The sequence below is a fragment of the Neocloeon triangulifer genome, unplaced genomic scaffold, assembly GCF_031216515.1.
Source record: "Neocloeon triangulifer isolate White Clay Creek 2 clone unplaced genomic scaffold, ASM3121651v1 ptg000022l, whole genome shotgun sequence".
Classification (NCBI taxonomy): Eukaryota; Metazoa; Arthropoda; class Insecta; order Ephemeroptera; family Baetidae; genus Neocloeon; species Neocloeon triangulifer.
Window position 1 is genome coordinate 91,867 of NW_026775562.1, and position 21,095 is coordinate 112,961.

General features: G+C 31.3%; 1 protein-coding gene and 2 long non-coding RNA genes across 3 annotated transcripts in view; 2 read left to right on the forward strand and 1 right to left on the reverse strand.

Moving 5' to 3' along the window:
* Positions 1-21,095, reverse strand: part of LOC132204391 (uncharacterized) — a 125,067-nt gene that overhangs the window by 65,114 nt on the left and 38,858 nt on the right. Inside the window, exon 2 of the long non-coding RNA XR_009442522.1 lies at positions 2,734-2,814. This is a non-coding gene — a long non-coding RNA (uncharacterized LOC132204391). The remainder of the gene's footprint in view (positions 1-2,733; positions 2,815-21,095) is intronic.
* On the forward strand, positions 981-15,187 carry LOC132204390 (organic cation transporter protein-like). Its single transcript, XM_059632878.1, has 11 exons — positions 981-1,242; positions 1,430-1,649; positions 1,994-2,100; positions 2,293-2,447; positions 2,506-2,677; positions 2,739-2,877; positions 3,079-3,191; positions 3,349-3,569; positions 4,081-4,262; positions 4,314-4,464; positions 14,476-15,187. The coding sequence occupies exons 1-10, from the start codon at positions 1,088-1,090 to the stop codon at positions 4,458-4,460; spliced, it is 1,611 nt and encodes a 536-aa protein (XP_059488861.1). The 5' UTR covers positions 981-1,087; the 3' UTR covers positions 4,461-4,464; positions 14,476-15,187.
* Positions 17,587-18,946, forward strand: LOC132204508 (uncharacterized). Its single transcript, XR_009442530.1, has 3 exons — positions 17,587-17,601; positions 18,238-18,374; positions 18,633-18,946. It is a non-coding gene; the product is annotated as an uncharacterized LOC132204508 (long non-coding RNA).

The window sequence follows — 21,095 nt, forward strand, 5'->3', positions numbered from 1 at the left end:
ACCTGTCCACCTAATTAGATCAATTTGACTCGAAGAAGATTTGATTTTCTTATAGGTAAATTTTGTTAAAAAAATATGCAGGATAGGATTTTACAAGTCCGCAAGATTTTTTGATAAAAAAAATCAGCAAATTTGAACTGCTTTAAAAGGTAAATCCTGTGTTCAATGTTCATTTGTGTAAATAAATCTCAATAATCTTTATAAATAATTATAAATAAAATTTTAATTCAACTTTTTTTTCATTCAAGTTTTTGCCAAAAATGTCACAATTTTATAAATAAATACAAAGTTTCCACAAACAATTACTCAATTAATTCTAGATGCTCTCTGTCTAAAGACAAAAGACAAACCTTCGTAAAGAGTGGTGATTTGAATTTAAAATCGGCTTTTCCTCGATGGGCTTTTGTGAGTTGTTTATTGTTTAATATAAGCTTTTCTAGAAACCACAACTCCAAGGCAGATCTTTACATTTATTATCAATAACGTTTCAAAAACTCTTTTATTAAAGAATATTGAGATTAATGTACGTCTGAAAAGCACCAGACGCGCTTTTTTGGTTTCCTAGATACTCGTAAATGGAAAGATTCAAAATTGCAATTAAATCAGAACTATTTAAAAAAAAAGTTTAATTTCAAATCCGTCATTTTCTTCTATTTGATTATTAGTCTTAAATGGTTTATTCATACTTTTTAAAAGCTTTGTGGGAATTAGTAATTCGTTCATGACTATATTACTGCAAGATCTAAATCAAATTAAAAATCCAAAAACTATTTTGGAACAATTTTAGAACAAGATTACACGGTTTAGGTGCTCAACATTATAATTTTGAAGGGCAAGTTCCTTATCATATCTGAATTCTACCGCCTCAATATTTAACAACCGAATTAGCATGACTCAGATAATTATAAGTGAAATGTGTTTTGACAGTCTGAAATTTCAGAGTCAAATTTTTTTATCAGTTGTCTTATCTCGCAGACAGTTTCCGCGCACCAAGTACCGAGACAAGATTTTGAAAATCTAGTATTTTGCTGATAATTGCCACACGCGCCACAGACAATCGGGTGTTCTCCACTCATCGGCAGACACCATGAGCGCGAGTGCTGATTTTGACGTGATGCTCAATGAGATCGGCGACTTCAGTCCCTATCAACTTGGCCAGTGGACACTTTTCTGTCTTGTGTTTTTCTACAGCGCGGCCAGCCCGGTTGTTTACATTTTCACGGCCATTCCAGTGCCTCACAGGTGATGTTAACATTTTATTTAAATTTGATTCAAATGAAGAAAAATTCTCCGTCAATTAACTAATTCCTGAGCAATATTTTGAATTATTAATTGAAAAAAAAATTATAATAATAAATTTATTAACTATTTACAGGTTTTAATTCAACTTTTTTGGAATTGTTGTGTAATTTTATGTTAATTCTTAAAGGTGTCTCATTGAAGAATGTGGAGACCAGGGCGAGACGTCGCCTTTCAACCCCAGTTGGCTGCAAAACGCGGTGCCCTTCACCTCAGTCGGCGAGCCAGAAAAGTGCCTCCAGTTCATGTCGTTGAACAGCACGCCTGCGAAATGCGACTTTGACGACAGCACGAGTGTCAAGTGCTCGGACTGGGTTCTCAAAGGACCCGAGCGATCCATTCAGACCGAGGTATTATGTAATTCAATAAGTCTCACGACCAGAAAGTTCAACGTGTATAATTCCTATTTGATTTCAAGATTAGATTTGCACGGTTAAATTACTAAGCTGGAGAATTATTGATCTTGCGTTAATTACTTTAGTATATTTGTTGCTTATTTAAACGAAACCTTGAGTGAAATAAAATGTTTGCGAAATTATTGCATTTGTTGAAAATTAGTGTAAATTTTGAAGATTTGCAAAATAAAATCCAAAATTAATATAGCTTCATAACTTTTTGTGTCAAAATGTATATATTTTTTTTGTGCGCATAGGCGACTAATTTATTATGATTGATTGATAACCTTTTGTTTCAGTTTGATCTCATGTGTTCGGAAAATGAATGGAAACTGTCTCTCGTTGGAGCAATCAACAGTCTAGGAGTGCTTTTCAGTGTCCCTATAATCGGATTCATTGCAGATAAGTAGGTTCAAATTGCTTTTTAATTATTCTCAAACATCATTTAGGTAATTAAAATAAGAAATATAATAATTTAAAATGTGTTAAAATGTATTGTTTTTTAAATTAGTTTTGGTGTATTGCTTTGATTCAAGATATTTTTGTACTTAAAATTGGATTAAATGATAAAAATGTTTCCAATTTTTTCACTCTGTAGATATGGAAGGAAGCTGAGTTTAATTTTGACTCTAGTGGCCTCTGCAGTTTTAACTCTGATCAAATCTGCCGCCCCCGACTACGTTTTCTTCATCGTTTTCGAATTTCTAGAGGCACTTTTCAGCGGCGGCATCTACGGAATTGCTTTTGTGTTGGGTAAAAATTTACATCTGGTAATTTTAAATGTTTGAAAAAAGAAATTAAATATCCGCAGCGTTGGAATTCGTTTCCCCGAAGAGACGCGTGATTTTAGGAGACATGGTCGCTGCGTGGGCATATTCCCTGGGCACCATTTTCGTCGGAGTTATGGCTTGGGCCCTCAGGGACTGGCGAGAAATTTTGTGGACCATCAACGCGCCCGCAGTTCTCTTCATCTTTTACATATGGTCTCTCTCACAATAACATATATAATGAAAAAAAAGCAAAAACGTATTATTCCTACCTTAGGTTGATTCCGGAGTCCATCCGATGGCTGCTGTCGCAGGGCAGACGAGGCGATGCCAAAGAGGTTTTCACAAACGCCCTGCGGAAAAATAAATCTCAGATTAGCCCCGAAAGTGCAGAAAAACTCAAACTTTGGGAAAATGTAAGTTGATAAAATACATATATAAAGTAAATAATTATTTAATTAATAAATATTAAAATTCAAAATTGAATTTTTCTTTGCAATGGTTGATAAAATTTATTTGTGAAATTTCAAATTAGAGATTTTTTAATTTTAAAGAAACAAACAAAATTAAGATCTCCGCCTCATGAGAAATGTAACATTTTAAATGTTAATTTTTAGACTGGTGTGCCTGAAGGTTCAGAGGATAAAGAAGAAACTCTTTGGGCTGCAATTAAACTAGTCGCCACTTCGCGAATTTTGATCATCAGACTTTTCATTTGTTTTTATTGCTGGTGAAAAAACGTATCAAATTTCTTGAGTTGAAAATTAATCTAAACATTGTTTTTTGAGGATCTTAATTAAAGTTATGAAAATAAAAGCGTATATTTTTAAATATCCAACACTACATTGTTTTGGAAACCAAATTGACATAATTATATATTTTTCTAGGATTGTCATCACATTTAACTATTATGGCCTGGCCCTGAATTCAATCAACCTGGCAGGAACGGACGACCAATATGTCAACTACATAGTTTCCGCCGTGGTAGACATGCCAGCAAATGTCCTATCGTGGCTCGGAATGTCCAAAATTGGCCGCAAGAAGACTTTAAGCATCTCTTTTATAATCAGCGGCCTCGCCTGTTTCTTCAACCCTTTCATCCCAGAAGGTTTATTTTTTATTCATTTATATTTCAAAATTCAAGTATAATAAATAAGGAAAAAATTATCTAGTCAAGATAGCCCCAATTTTTAGTTTAGATCAGTTTTGATAAAATTGATTTTAAGATAAAAGTCTAAAAAGCATGTCTCTTTACATCGAGTATTTTTTTTAATATGAAAGTAGGTTATTTTTATAACTTTAATTTCAAAATTATTTCCTAAAATTGTTGATAGAACTATAATTTTTACTTATTTTTAATACAAAAGGGTATTCATTTTCCTACAAACACATAATTTTACTTGCAAGTTTCTTGTCAATAATATTTTAAACTCCACAAAAAAACCAGAAATTAAAAAAAAAAACTTTAAATGGCTCAAAATAATTCAAATATTGAAACAGAATTCTCAAATTAGTGAAATAAAAACATGAAAAACATTTAATTATGAAAGAAAAGCAATTAAATTTTCTTTCCCAGTTTATAGCAAAATATTTAATGTATTATTTTTTATTTTGACAAGATGCCACGGAAATTCGTCTGTCGCTGTACCTCTTGGGCAAACTGTCCATCGCCGCCTCCTTCGGCTGCATCTACATGATCAACGCAGAAATATTCCCCACAAAATTGCGGACCTCCCTGCTCGGACTGTGCTCCATGGTTGGACGCCTGGGCAACATTCTGGCGCCGTTCACCCCTCTTCTGGTATGAAAAAAAATGCAATATTTGGCACATTTTTATAATTTATGTGCGCAGACTAAGTACTCCAAATATCTGCCACTGACGATATTTGGCGTCATGGCCTTGGTGGCGGGAGGTCTGGCGTTCTTGCTGCCGGAGACCAAGGGCCGTCCTTTGCCAGTCACGGTCAAAGATGCGGAAAATTTGGGAAAGAAGAAATGAGATTGTAAATTAAATTATTTATACTAAAAACATTAAACATTATTTCATTGCAGAGCAAAGATCAAATTTTTCAAACGAATGAACCAAATAGAATTGTGCAGCATCTTGGCTTCATTTATTTCGCTCTTAATGCACGTGCAACTGTGCTTTTCACCAGCTGGTGATGTTTTTTTTTTTTTTAATTGAAATTAAATCTATAAATAAAATTAATTTTAAATTATTAAATTTAAATTTTTAAAAAATTTGAAAAAAAAGGAATTAATTTTATAAATATTTTATAAAGAAAATTAATATTAATAATTTAAATTTAAATTTTATGAAAATTGTAAATTTAAAAAAAAAATGGTCACCAGCTGGTGAATTCACCAGCTGGTGATGTTTTTTTTTCAATTTTTAAAAATTGAAATTTCATTTATCAATTAAATTAATTTACAATAATTAAATTTTAATTTTTAATAATTAGAAAAAAGGAAATAATTTTATAAATATTCCATAAATAAAATTAATATTCATAAATTAAATTTAAATATTTTCTATTTTGAAAAAATTTAAAAAAATAATTGTCACCAGCTGAATTCACCGGCTAAATTCTCCTGCTTAATTCACCAGCTAGTGATGTTTTATTTATTTTTTTAATTTTTTAAAAATTGAAATTTAACTTATAAATAAAACAATTTTAATTTCATTTTTAAAAATTTGAAAAAACTGGATTAGTTTTACTAATATTTTATAATCAATATTAATATTTATGAATTCAATATTTAAAAAAAAAAATATTCACCAGCTGGTGAATTCACCAGCTCAATCCACCAGCTCAATTCACCAGCATGTGATGTTTTTTTTATTTTTTAAAATTTTTAAACATTGAAATATAATTAATAAATAAAATTAATAAATTAAATAAACTTTCATTTTTAAAAAATTAGAAAAAAAGGAATTAATTTTTTTTTAATTTTATAAATAAATTTAATCTAAATAAATTATATTTCAATTTCTTTAAATTTTCAAATTTTAAAAAAATAATTGTCCCCATCTGTAATCACAAGGTGGTGATGTTTTTTTTTTATTTTTTAAAATTTTCAAAATTGAAATTTGATTTATAAATAAAATTAATTTATATTAATAAAATTTTAATTTTTAATTATTTGAAACAAAAGGGATTAATTTTATAATAATTTTATAAACAAAATTAATATGAATGAATTAATTTGAATTATTTTTAAATTTGAAAAAATTAATATCTCAATTCACAGGCTGAATTCACCAACTGAATTCACAAGTTGGTGATATTTTTTTTTTAATCTTGTCAAATGTAAAAAAAATTAAAGTTAATTCATGAGCATTAATTTTATTTATTAAATATTTATTAAATTTATTACTTTTTTTCAAATTTTTAAAAATTAAAATTAAATTTTTTTTAATCAATTAAATTTCAATTTCTAAAAATAAAAAATATCACCAGCAGGTTAATTAAGCTGGTGAATTCACCAGCTTGTGACAATAATTCTTTTTAAATTTTAAAAATTTGAAAAAGTTTAAATATAATTTATTAATATTAGTTTTGTTTATAAAATAATAATTAAACTAATTCCTTTTAATTCAAATTTTTTTAAATGTAATTTAATTTGTTGAATTTAATTTTATTTATGAATGAAATTTCGATTTTTTTTAAATATTTTAAAAGATAAAAAAAAACATCACCAGCTGGTGAGTTGAGCTGGTGAATTCACCAGCTGAATTCACCAGCTGGTGACAATAATGTTTTACAATTTTACAATTGAATTTTTTTTTATTTATATTGATTTTATTTATAAAATATTTAAACAATTTATTCCTATTTTTTCAAATTTTTTATAAATGAACGTTTAATTAATCAAAATTAGTTTCATTTTAAATTAAATTTCAATTTTTAAAAATTTAAAAAAATAAAAAAAAAACCCGCTGGTGAATTCAGCTGGTGAATTGTGCTGGTTAATACATCTGGTGACAATTATTTTATTTAAATTTATAAATTTAAATGTAGTTTATTATTATTAATTTTGTTTATAAAATATTTTAAAAATTAATTCTGGGAAAATGCAAATAAATTTAACAATAGCAAACAAATATGGATTAATGGAATTTTAAATTTATAAAAATGGAAATTAGTTTGAATTCAAAATGTCACGTGTTAGCTTCGCTAGCCGCCAACGCAGCTAGCTACTGAGCCCTGGCGCCTCGACAAGGCCCGCGACCTGACCAGGGAAAAATTTTTTGTGTTCTTTGGCCAGAAGAACTGTTTTTAGTTTTTATTTCTACCTACAACAACTACACCTCCACCCAAATACAATAGAAAAACCAAAAATTGAAACACAATTTCTTACAAATTCTCAACACAATACCTTTTAAGCAGCTGTCTTCTTCTTTTTTCTTCTTTCTTCGTAAAAAAAAACTGAAAAAACGTAAAAAAACGCACACACTAACACTGGCACAACCGAATTAAACGGGGAACGGTGAACGGTGGGGGGGTTTACGATGACCCAGAGGTGAGGCCCTGAGCGTCACCTGCTGGGGCGCGGGGCTCGAACCCGAGCCGTGGGCCACCACGATAACCGAATTCTGTAGTAGTGTTTACTACATATGCGAGACCGAAATCGGGTCCCTACCAACTTCCAGAGACCTTTCAGGGCGTACGGTACCCTTGAGACATGCAACCCCGATGCCGCGACCCAATTACCTCATATTCTGAAAATACCTAATTAGTGCATGGATTACAAATACATCATCATTAAATAACAAGAAACATAATAAACACTGGCACAACCGATTTTAGGGGAACAGTGAACGGTGGGGGGCTTACGATGACCCAGAGATGAACCCTGCGCGTGACCTGCTGGGGCGCGGGACTCGAACCCGGGCTGTGGGCCACCGCGATATCCGACTCTGAGAGACCGGGAAAATCGCGTCCCTACCAACTTCCGGAAACCTGACAGGGTGTACGGTACCCTTGAGACATCCAACCCCGATGCCGCGACCCAATTACCTCGTAACGTGATGATACCTAATTAGTGCATGGATTACAAATACATCGTCATCAAATTATCAAAAATACATATACATTTGATTTTTTTACAAATACATATAAATAAGAGATCTCTTCAATCTTCTCTCTTCGCTCTTCTCTCTTCAATCTTCTTTCTTCTTGGGGCCCCAACCACGATGATATCCTGAAAATACACACTGGGAAAAGTACATGGTTAATGGTTAAATATACAATACAGCGCATCCTGGAAATCCTGAAAAATCTGTAAAAATAAATTATTAGTAACCACCCCACCAAAAAAACCCTACACCTCCAAAATCCACACTCACATACACACTCACACACATGCATACCCTCCACCCTCCACCACAATCCCTCCACCCCCCCTGAAATCCACCACCCGCCGAGCCGTAGCAGGAGACCAGGGTCATTGTGTGCCAAGGGGCTTTGCGGTGCACCCCTCAGTCCATCATTGGAGCCGGATTTACTATCCGCAAGCGGTTACCCTACCTCAGGACCCTCAGATGCCCCCCTCCACCCCCAGAAGCGACCCACTCACCTGGACACTGCATGTTGGCAAGCCCTGGACAGCATCCAATCCGAAGACTCTGGACACTAACACACGACCACACCGACACCTCCGGCCACGACGAGGGCCAACCTCACACTGACGCCACTGACGCAATATACCGATCATATGACTGTGAGTGGGCGTTTTTCTCACAGCTGATTGTCCGCTTCCTTTCACTTTTATGTTGAAGTTACAGTGTTTGTGTGCTTTGTGCTCCCTCAAAATGTGTTTCATTTGTGCACCGGTGCGTTTTTTGTGTTAAATAGTAGATTATTCGCAATTATTTCCGTTCGTATCCCCGTTTATGGTTCAATATGGCTGTTAGTGGGTGTGTTTCTTTTCGTACAGCTGCTTGGCTTCATTTATTTCGCTGTTAATGCTCGTGTTACTGTGCTTTTGTGCTGCCTCAAGAAGTGTTTTATTGTTCTTTTTTGCGGGTGTTTTTTGGTTGAGTAATGCATTTTACGTTTTGATGATATTTTAACTTTGCGTAGACGCTAGAAGGTTTCATTTATTTCGCTCTTAATGCTCGTGCAACTCTGCTTTTCACCAGCGGGAGATGTTTTTTTTTTTAAATTTTAATTATATCTATAAATAAAATAAATTTTAAATAATTAAATTTAAATTTTTAAAAAATTCGAAAAAAAGTGAATTAATTTTATAAATATTTTATAAATTAAATTAATATTAATAATTTAAATTTAAATATTGTAAATTTGTAAAAAAAAATTGTCACCAGCAGGTGAATTCACCAGCTGGTGATGTTTTTTTTTTAATTTTTAAAAATTGAAATTTCATTTATCAATTTAATTAATTTACAATAATTAAATTTTAATTTTTAATAATTTGAAAAAATGGAAATAATTTTATAAATATTCTATAAATAAAATTAATATTAATAAATTAAATTTAAATATTTTTAAATATGAAAAATTTAAAATAATAATTGTCACCAAGCTGAATTAACCAGCTGAATTTCCAGCTGCATTCCCTATCTGGTGATGTTTTTTTTTCAAATTTAAAAAAATGAAATTCAATTTATTTAAAAAAATTTATTTTTGATTTTTAAAAATTTCTAAAAAGTAATTAATTTAATAAATATTTAATAAATAAAATTAATGTTTACAAATTAACTTCAATTTTTTTTAAATTAAAAAAATAAGTATCACCAGCTGGTGAATTTAGCTTGTGAATTCATCAGCTGAATTCAGCTGGGGTATTCAGCTGGTTAATTGTGCTGGTCAATTCACCAGCTGGTGACAATTTTTTTTCTTCAAATTTTCAAATTTAAAAAAATTTAAATTTAAATTATTAATATTAATTTTATTTATAAAAAATTTATAAAATTAATACCTTTTTTCAAATTTTTTATAAATTAAAATTTAATTAATTTAAATTAATTTATTTATAAATTAATTTCAATTTTTAAAAATTAAAAAAAAAATGAATAAAAACATTACCAGCTGGTAAAACACACCCACTAACAGCCTGAATGAATTCACAAGCTAAATTCACCAGCTGGTGACACTAATTTTTTTAATTTAAAAAAAAATTGAAGTTAATTTGTAAACATTAATATTATATATTAAATAGTTATTAAATTAATTACTTTTTTGAAATTTTTAAAAATCAGAAAATAATTTTTTTAAATAAATTAAATTTCATTTTTTTAGATTTGAAAAAAAAACATCACCAGATAGGGAATGCAGCTGGAAATTCAGCTGGTTAATTCAGCTTGGTGACAATTATTATTTTAAATTTTTCATATTTCAAAATATTTAAATTTAATTTATTAATATTAATTTTATTTATAGAATATTTATAAAATTATTTCCATTTTTTCAAATTATTAAAAATTAAAATTTAATTATTGTAAATTAATTAAATTGATAAATGAAATTTCAATTTTTAAAAATTAAAAAAAAAACATCACCAGCTGGTGAATTCACCTGCTGGTGACAATTTTTTTTTACAAATTTACAATATTTAAATTTAAATTATTAATATCAATTTAATTTATAAAATATTTATAAAATTAATTCACTTTTTTTCGAATTTTTTAAAAATTTAAATTTAATTATTTAAAATTAATTTTATTTATAGATATAATTAAAATTTAAAAAAAAAAACATCTCCCGCTGGTGAAAAGCAGAGTTGCACGAGCATTAAGAGCGAAATAAATGAAACCTTCTAGCGTCTACGCAAAGTTAAAATATCATCAAAACGTAAAATGCATTACTCAACCAAAAAACATCCGCAAAAAAGAACAATAAAACACTTCTTGAGGCAGCACAAAAGCACAGTAACACGAGCATTAACAGCGAAATAAATGAAGCCAAGCAGCTGTACGAAAAGAAACACACCCACTAACAGCCATATTGAACCATAAACGGGGATACGAACGGAAATAATTGCGAATAATCTACTATTTAACACAAAAAACGCACCGGTGCACAAATGAAACACATTTTGAGGAAGCACAAAGCACACAAACACTGTAACTTCAACATAAAAGTGAAAGGAAGCGGACAATCAGCTGTGAGAAAAACGCCCACTCACAGTCATATGATCGGTATATTGCGTCAGTGGCGTCAGTGTGAGGTTGGCCCTCGTCGTGGCCGGAGGTGTCGGTGTGGTCGTGTGTTAGTGTCCAGAGTCTTCGGATTGGATGCTGTCCAGGGCTTGCCAACATGCAGTGTCCAGGTGAGTGGGTCGCTTCTGGGGGTGGAGGGGGGCATCTGAGGGTCCTGAGGTAGGGTAACCGCTTGCGGATAGTAAATCCGGCTCCAATGATGGACTGAGGGGTGCACCGCAAAGCCCCTTGGCACACAATGACCCTGGTCTCCTGCTACGGCTCGGCGGGTGGTGGATTTCAGGGGGGGTGGAGGGATTGTGGTGGAGGGTGGAGGGTATGCATGTGTGTGAGTGTGTATGTGAGTGTGGATTTTGGAGGTGTAGGGTTTTTTTGGTGGGGTGGTTACTAATAATTTATTTTTACAGATTTTTCAGGATTTCCAGGATGCGCTGTATTGTATATTTAACCATTAACCATGTACTTTTCCCAGTGTGTATTTTCAGGATATCATCGTGGTTGGGGCCCCAAGAAGAAAGAAGATTGAAGAGAGAAGAGCGAAGAGAGAAGATTGAAGAGATCTCTTATTTATATGTATTTGTAAAAAAATCAAATGTATATGTATTTTTGATAATTTGATGACGATGTATTTGTAATCCATGCACTAATTAGGTATTATCACGTTACGAGGTAATTGGGTCGCGGCATCGGGGTTGGATGTCTCAAGGGTACCGTACACCCTGTCAGGTTTCCGGAAGTTGGTAGGGACGCGATTTTCCCGGTCTCTCAGAGTCGGATATCGCGGTGGCCCACAGCCCGGGTTCGAGTCCCGCGCCCCAGCAGGTCACGCTCAGGGTTCATCTCTGGGTCATCGTAAGCCCCCCACCGTTCACTGTTCCCCTAAAATCGGTTGTGCCAGTGTTTATTATGTTTCTTGTTATTTAATGATGATGTATTTGTAATCCATGCACTAATTAGGTATTTTCAGAATATGAGGTAATTGGGTCGCGGCATCGGGGTTGCATGTCTCAAGGGTACCGTACGCCCTGAAAGGTCTCTGGAAGTTGGTAGGGACCCGATTTCGGTCTCGCATATGTAGTAAACACTACTACAGAATTCGGTTATCGTGGTGGCCCACGGCTCGGGTTCGAGCCCCGCGCCCCAGCAGGTGACGCTCAGGGCCTCACCTCTGGGTCATCGTAAACCCCCCCACCGTTCACCGTTCCCCGTTTAATTCGGTTGTGCCAGTGTTAGTGTGTGCGTTTTTTTACGTTTTTTCAGTTTTTTTTTACGAAGAAAGAAGAAAAAAGAAGAAGACAGCTGCTTAAAAGGTATTGTGTTGAGAATTTGTAAGAAATTGTGTTTCAATTTTTGGTTTTTCTATTGTATTTGGGTGGAGGTGTAGTTGTTGTAGGTAGAAATAAAAACTAAAAACAGTTCTTCTGGCCAAAGAACACAAAAAATTTTTCCCTGGTCAGGTCGCGGGCCTTGTCGAGGCGCCAGGGCTCAGTAGCTAGCTGCGTTGGCGGCTAGCGAAGCTAACACGTGACATTTTGAATTCAAACTAATTTCCATTTTTATAAATTTAAAATTCCATTAATCCATATTTGTTTGCTATTGTTAAATTTATTTGCATTTTCCCAGAATTAATTTTTAAAATATTTTATAAACAAAATTAATAATAATAAACTACATTTAAATTTATAAATTTAAATAAAATAATTGTCACCAGATGTATTAACCAGCACAATTCACCAGCTGAATTCACCAGCGGGTTTTTTTTTTATTTTTTTAAATTTTTAAAAATTGAAATTTAATTTAAAATGAAACTAATTTTGATTAATTAAACGTTCATTTATAAAAAATTTGAAAAAATAGGAATAAATTGTTTAAATATTTTATAAATAAAATCAATATAAATAAAAAAAAATTCAATTGTAAAATTGTAAAACATTATTGTCACCAGCTGGTGAATTCAGCTGGTGAATTCACCAGCTCAACTCACCAGCTGGTGATGTTTTTTTTTATCTTTTAAAATATTTAAAAAAAATCGAAATTTCATTCATAAATAAAATTAAATTCAACAAATTAAATTACATTTAAAAAAATTTGAATTAAAAGGAATTAGTTTAATTATTATTTTATAAACAAAACTAATATTAATAAATTATATTTAAACTTTTTCAAATTTTTAAAATTTAAAAAGAATTATTGTCACAAGCTGGTGAATTCACCAGCTTAATTAACCTGCTGGTGATATTTTTTATTTTTAGAAATTGAAATTTAATTGATTAAAAAAAATTTAATTTTAATTTTTAAAAATTTGAAAAAAAGTAATAAATTTAATAAATATTTAATAAATAAAATTAATGCTCATGAATTAACTTTAATTTTTTTTACATTTGACAAGATTAAAAAAAAAATATCACCAACTTGTGAATTCAGTTGGTGAATTCAGCCTGTGAATTGAGATATTAATTTTTTCAAATTTAAAAATAATTCAAATTAATTCATTCATATTAATTTTGTTTATAAAATTATTATAAAATTAATCCCTTTTGTTTCAAATAATTAAAAATTAAAATTTTATTAATATAAATTAATTTTATTTATAAATCAAATTTCAATTTTGAAAATTTTAAAAAATAAAAAAAAAACATCACCACCTTGTGATTACAGATGGGGACAATTATTTTTTTAAAATTTGAAAATTTAAAGAAATTGAAATATAATTTATTTAGATTAAATTTATTTATAAAATTAAAAAAAAATTAATTCCTTTTTTTCTAATTTTTTAAAAATGAAAGTTTATTTAATTTAAATTAATTTTATTTATTAATTATATTTCAATGTTTAAAAATTTTAAAAAATAAAAAAAACATCACATGCTGGTGAATTGAGCTGGTGGATTGAGCTGGTGAATTCACCAGCTGGTGAATATTTTTTTTTTAAATATTGAATTCATAAATATTAATATTGATTATAAAATATTAGTAAAACTAATCCAGTTTTTTCAAATTTTTAAAAATGAAATTAAAATTGTTTTATTTATAAGTTAAATTTCAATTTTTTAAAAATTAAAATATAAATAAAACATCACTAGCTGGTGAATTAAGCAGGAGAATTTAGCCGGTGAATTCAGCTGGTGACAATTATTTTTTTAAATTTTTCAAAATTGAAAATATTTAAATTTAATTTATGAATATTAATTTTATTTATGGAATATTTATAAAATTATTTCCTTTTTTCTAATTATTAAAAATTAAAATTTAATTGATTAATGAAATTTCAATTTTTCAAAATATAAAAAAAAAACATCACCAGCTGGTGAATTCACCAGCTGGTGACCATTTTTTTTTTAAATTTACAATTTTCAGAAAATTTAAATTTAAATTATTAATATTAATTTTCTTTATAAAATATTTATAAAATTAATTCCTTTTTTCCAAATTTTTTAAAAATTTAAATTTAATTATTTAAAATTAATTTTATTTATAGATTTAATTTCAATTTAAAAAAAAAACATCACCAGCTGGTGAAAAGCACAGGTGCACGTGCATTAAGAGCGAAATAAATGAAGCCAAGAAGCTGCACAAAAATTGTATAAATAGAAAGAAATTATATAATTTTTATTATTTCTCTATATCAAGGGTAAATTTTTATCTTTCAAAATACAAGTTTTATATTTAAATCTTCTATTTCCAATATTTTTATTTACCAATGAAAAGAAAATTTAATAACAAATACAGAAAAAAAATTCTTAACAACCTCAATATAAACAAATATGTTTCGACTGCATTATTTATTTAATTTGAGATATATTTTTTTAATAATGTCCGTTCTTTCTCAGGGAAAAAACTCACTAGTGATAATTTGATGAAAATATAGCAACTGAACGCGTCGACATTGAACGCCAGAGGCTTTTTGTGGGAAGGAAAAACGACGTGTTGTGCTGTATTAAAAAAGCCCCTCCGAGGCTTATCCTGTTTTGCTGAGTGCCAATTTGCATACATCGGGAGGAGAACGGGAAAAATATGCAAGCAACTTTTCCATTTGCAATATTGGCTTTATTAGGCCGGAGAAGAAAAGCAGCCGGTGCTACTATGATCAATAAAATTCTATCGCGCAAAAACGCTTTCATACACAACGTGCTAGGCTTTCTTCCCACGACGGAATGAATATTTTATGCGTATTATTTATTATTAACAAACGATATCGCCGAGTCACGCTGATGGCTCTGTGTGCACGTATTATAGTGTTATAGACACACTTCCAAACTTGATGCAAACTCATTTCGCTGTAATATATCATTTCACATTACACCATCATGAAAAACTCCGAGTGTAGGCCAAAACTGAGCCAGGCCCAGTTTGCGGGGTCGATTACTTTAATCAGCACAATTATTATTTACATTTTGAAACATAACACCATTGTGGACCAATGTAAGGAAATTTCCATTTAATGAAGAAATGGAAAAATTTCATGTAAAAACTTTAAATAGATTTGAATTTAAAATGAATTTTATTTTAATAAGTAATTAAGCTTCATCCCGCGCTCCTTTTAATTATTGACAAACTCATAAAATTAAATTTTATGACTTTTTCTTAAGTGATCTATAAAAATTATGTACAAATTTTTATCATTTTTCAATTAAATTGCATAAATATGAATATAATGATTTCTTGCAATATTACTGTTAATAAGTTCAATTAATTAATTAAAAAAAAAAGTTTAATTCTGATCAAAAAAATTAATTCTTAATTACTATGAGTTTTAAAACCTTTTTATAAAACAAAATTAAATCGCACGTATGTTATCTGATGTTATGTTCCAAATTCATTAGTTATGTTATTAATTTAAAAAAAATCATTAGCATTAATTAAATTGTTGTAATTATTTCAGTGATCTTAATTTTCAATCAAATAATTTTTAATTAGGGAAACAAAAGGCAGCTGAATAGAGAGTTTAACAGCCTCAAAATTGTTTTACTATTTAAACTATCTCAGAAATCGATTAAGAATTTCAAAATGCTTATTAGCAAATCTTATTTTAACTGTGAAGTTTTTAAATTAAGAAACTTCTGAATTGAGAACTTAAATTAGATGGGAAAACCAGAAATTACTTTAATGTTAATAGTAAATTAACCATGAAACCTAAATAGAAAAGTTGACTGCAAATTTGTAATTATTGGAAGCATGGAAGGAAAAAAATTAAATTAAATGGCAGTCAATAAAGGGATTGCAGGGTCATTGATTGTGACAAATTGAATTCACTAGTCGTTCAAATTGAAATTGATTGGTAAGTCTCACCAACTCAAATCCACTTCCCGCACGACGCATATCCACAGGCGAAGATGGATTTTGTTACTTTGCATATTGCCAGGCAGCGCGCACAATGGGAATTAACTGGCTGCCTGCTTGATTCCTCTGACTTGACGTTTCGGCAAAACAATGCCTGCGAGATGAGCGAGGGCTGAAAGGAGAGAGATGAAAGTGGGCCTTTAATTTGATAACAAAGAAGGAATGCGCCCCGGCGCGCGCGAGATAAACCCCGCGCCTTGTCATAAGAAGCTCGCTCAATTTATAACGGCGAAAAAAATACAAATTGGCCAAGGAGGAAATTAAAAAGTTGCGACGAAGGAAAGAAATTTCAAAATCGCTCTTCGGCGTTCTAAAATAAATCTCATCTTTTTTGCTCTGACCGAATAAACACTTGAGAATTTTGTCTCGTTTGTCGTCGCATGTGCTTCTCTTTCGATACGGACTGCTTAAATTTAACAGCGTAAATCCTGTCTAGTTTTTTCCGTCTAATCTCATTATGTAGTACTTGTTTGCTCCCTGCCTGTGTGACTCACAGCCGAGCCACTCAAACACATCATCAAAAGTGCTCCCCATCAATGGCCGCGCAATCGATTGATGGAAAATTTTTTTTGCTCCTCTTTGAACTTTATACAAGTGCCCTGGTGTAATATAAATATAAGTGCTTTTGTGGCGTTTTGTTCAGTGAATAGGTTTTTTTTTATCTGAAAATGAAATTAAATTTCCACTAGATGGAAAAAATATGCATTAAAAGGAAGAGTAATGAAGCAATTTTTTTTAATAATTGAATACAGAAAAAAAATTATGTAAAATCAACACAATTAGCTTTCACATTTGATTTAAAATCGTGACCTTTCCTTTTTCGATTGATTTTTTTCTACAAAAAAATGGTTAAAATTTGAGCCTTCCATGAAAATATAACGAAAAACCTGTCTGATTACTCTGGAAAAAGTAATTTACCAGGTTTCGCTTACTGAAAGTTTTATTATTGTTATTTCATTTTAAACAAAATTTATTCCAGATTATTCTAATTTATTATTATGAAATGTTTCATAAAAATTATTTAATTTTGAATGACACACGAGTCGGAAAGACTGCACCAAAAAAAATTAATTAACAAATCCACTTGTGAAGTCTGAAAGCAGCAGCCGCAGTTGAGCGCAAAACAAAAAAGTAATTTGTCCTCGTTATTTCCAACCCCGAGCCAATCTGAATAACAAAGCAACAGTCGTCATTTCTTTTTCTTCTCATTCACTTTTTTGTCGCCGCGCGGTCCTCATTCCCAGAATCAAAAGGGAAGCAATTCCAGTTAAAAGCTAATTAATAACCGCCGAGCTAAATTGGCCAGAAAGCCGAGGACGACGTCCCTTGCTAGCGAGAGTCAGAAGGAATTTGACGCGCACTTGTGCACTTGGTGAATGAGTGGAGACGCGTGATTTATCGCCGCAATTTTTTACCGTGAGTGACGATTGCTTAATGGCCTCGGCTCTTTTTTTAAAAATACATTTGACAGGACAGGAGGAAAGAGAGCCGGCGACACACTTGGAGAGAGCGGCTAAATAGTTTTGCCGATGAGGCGAATCGACAAGCGTTCGGGGCGACTTGCCAGTTTGGCCTGAATTTTTTTTCTGTGTGCTTCGTTGGTGAAAAGCTGAGAGGTATATCGAGCTGACAGTCCGCACGCAACCATTTACCACGAGAGCCGCAACGACGATACATATTATTTATTATTTCTCCTCGTAAACAGTCGTTCTGGAAAGGACTGAAGACAAATTGCTGATTTACGCAGCTGTCCGCAACCCGCACAACAAAAACGCAGAAATTTTTTTATTCTTAAATATACCAAGGATGGTTGCAGTCACGCACGCACTCTTATTTGTTGCGCTTAAATTTGCGCCAAAAAATTTTTTCATTATAAACAATTTAATTTAATATATTTCTGTATTTCGTATGATTGTGAATCTATTTCATTTGCAAGATTTTTCTTCTATTCTTATGTATTCAGAAATTTCCTTATAGGAAAAAATTTACCATCCCGCTTACTAATTTTTACGTTCAAGAAAACGTAAAAATAATAATAATGGCTAAATTAAAATATTTAAAAATAATTCTGATATATTTCTGATTTATAATTTATCACAATTTTAATCCCTAAATTTATCTGCAAACGGCTTTTTATGTTTTCATGTTAATCTGACGCAGCCAGAAAAGGTGTGGTGTCTGACTCGAGACGCAATTGCACCATTACGGCATCAATAAATTGACGGATTTTATGAGATAATGTAATGTTAAAGGTGAAGACAACTGGTTTTCGCTCTCAAAGTTACCTTGAGCGCGGATAAATGTTCTCAGTGTGACCAGAGCCGCTTTGCAATGCAGACAAGAGTCGTTTTTATCCTCCTCTTTGCAATCATCGCCTTTTTTGCTGATAGTAAGTTTAATTTTTTTATCATAAAAATTAATCTTGTTTAATTTATATAAGGCTAATGTAATTGGTTGAAATGATATTTATTACTCAATGAGAATTTTACATACACGTTATTGCTAATGTAACGGAATTATTTAAATTAATAATTAAACGGGTTGGAAATTTAAAAAATCTTAAAATTTAATCTATGGTTCAGATATAGTTAAAATTTTAATCCTTCACTGCTTGAAGATATCATAACTATTTTATAATTATTTATAGCCGTATTGTGTCAGCGGAATAACAAAAAACCTACTGGTGGCAACCGTCCCCATCCAGTGTACGCAGCTGATGCTCCATCACGTGCGCCTGTAGCTAATTGCAGACCTGGATTTGCGTGGTACCATGGAAGATGCCGGTCTACATACGGATAAAATCATAAAATCCATGAAATCTGCTTAAATTAATTAAACTGAAACTTCTATTTTTTTTTTCTGTAAGTTGAACATTTAAATTTTGCTTTTTGTTCATTTTGAAACATTAACACATTTCTAGATGGAATAAATACCAATAAAAATATTGCAAATAAATGCCTATGTCTGTCTCATCATTTATTTTTAATACAATTCTAAATGCAAAATTAAGTGCTTAAATATTCCCAGCTACACATTATGGAGTTATTTAAAAATAGAATTTAAGATGTGTAAATGAAAATGTTTAATGAAATTCTTTTCTAATTTAATAGATCATTAACGCAAAAAAAATTGGAATTTTGGGAGGAAAATTTTGAGAACTTAGCAGTTAAATTAAGATTTTTTTTTTAATTCTGGAAAATTTATTTCCTAAAAAACGCTGCATTGAAACAAAATGCGTTTACATATGTACTTAAACGTTACTCCGTCTCCAATATGAAAGCAGCTGCTCAAGACTCTTCAGCTCAAGATTCAATTAATTAAAGGGATTATATTAATATAATTTTTCCACCTCACCAATCAAAAGGACAAAACCCAAAGCTTTTAATAACCTTTAGAAAATTTGAGATAACTTAATTGCTCCTAAAATTTCATTTTCAAGATGTTTTTAAGAGTTGTAATTGAGGGCATTTGATTTTGTTGTGAACAAAAACTGACGCCTGGCGCATCTGTACACAATGAAACGATAAAAATTCACCTCATAAACGACCTGTATGTTTTCATTAAACGCGGCGGCGGCGCATCCTGGGTCGTTCTTTTCAGTGCAGGGTTACGCCGTGATAGTATGTATGATGATAATAGTGGGCCCAGAGAAGTTTATGCTGTTATTTTTATTGGCTATTAAACGGGTAGTAAATATCTCTCTCTCGGCCTTTCCTCTGCGCCTAGCTCTCTCACACAGTATTATTTTTATATAGAATGTATTAGAGGCCGCTCTAAAAGTCTCTGCTCTCTCGCTAACACCAGATTTATAGCTATGTAAAAAAGCAGCAAGCGAGGCGAAAAACAGAGCGAGAGTTTAAAATTAATGCTTCGGAGTTGGTGAGGTCGAAATTGTTTGAATCTTTATAAACGCACGTTTAGATTAACCGCTCTCATTTGTTGGTTTTATAATTGTTTGATTCGATTAGAAACGATTAGGGGGATTAGTTTTACTTGTATACAGTCGATTCAGATTAGAAGGTGATTTATACTGGGTCGTACGAGGAAATAATAACAAGCTTCTTCAAAAAATAAAAGAAAAAGAGCGGGCCCTGATTAAATTGGGAAAATGCTTTAATTGACATTAGATACTTTTGCCCTGAAGTGGAGATCGAAAATTGATTGCCTATAATTTTCACTTATTTTGTTAAGATTTCAATAATATGGTACTTACTGGAATTTTACTTCACTTTTCTGTACTAAGAAATAATCATATTTAATTATTAATGAAACTTAATTGATTTAAAACAATAATTAATTAATAGAATACACAATTATCGTTAAAATTAACTATTTTGCATACAAAATTTAAAAGACGACAAAGCAAAGCTTAAAATTTTTGAGCCTATCCAAAACCACTTTTTTTAGAATTCGAGAGATTTGTTTAAATTTTTTATTTTTTATTATTTTTTTTTTAATTTTAAATATTTCAAAAAAAAATTGCAGAATTTATTAAATAAAAAAAAGCTGATACCAAAGTTAAAACTAATTTTTAATGAAATTGCAGAAGACTCATTAACAAGAAAAAATCTACTAAATGTTTGTCGAGTTTAAAATGCAAATTGGAACCACCCAAGTGATGGCATTAATTTTGCACGCCGACAATTGTCGAGTTTCCTGTCGATGTTCTTTTTTCTCTCCCCGAAGCGCACGAATACGTAATTTGGAGGATGGAGGAGCGCGCCCGTCTTTTCTCTGCGCTGCCGGGCCAACAATAAATTTTATTAGGCGGATATTTATGAGAAGCTAATTAAAAATTTCCTCCATAATTAATTGGACCTCCGCGGCTCTTCTCTTTCTTGTGCGCCGCCCGCGCCCTCGGGCCACGCAGAGGAAGCGTAATCGGCTCGCTTGTCGGTGTCAAAAGCGAAGTCTCGTTTTCCTCTAACGCCGCGTGCACCGGAGAAGCAGGCGAATAATTTCACGCCAACTTTTGGCCCCGAATCTATTATTTCCCCACGAGCGGCGGCTCGTTATGAAATTTAAAATAAAAAAAAGAGTGAGAAAAGAAAAACCGCGCGCGGGCCCTAAAGGAAGGGCATGCAATCGTTGTAATACTGTTGGATGCCGT

What these genes read in the sequence shown, in the direction of transcription:
- LOC132204390 (XM_059632878.1), top strand. Translation starts at nt 1,088, where the DNA reads ATGAGCGCGAGTGCTGATTTTGACGTGATGCTCAATGAGATCGGCGAC. An exon ending in AGCGATCCATTCAGACCGAG is followed by an intron (nt 1,650 to 1,993) that starts GTATTATGTAAT and finishes CTTTTGTTTCAG; the next exon opens with TTTGATCTCATGTGTTCGGA. An exon ending in CTCTTCATCTTTTACATATG is followed by an intron (nt 2,678 to 2,738) that starts GTCTCTCTCACA and finishes TTCCTACCTTAG; the next exon opens with GTTGATTCCGGAGTCCATCC.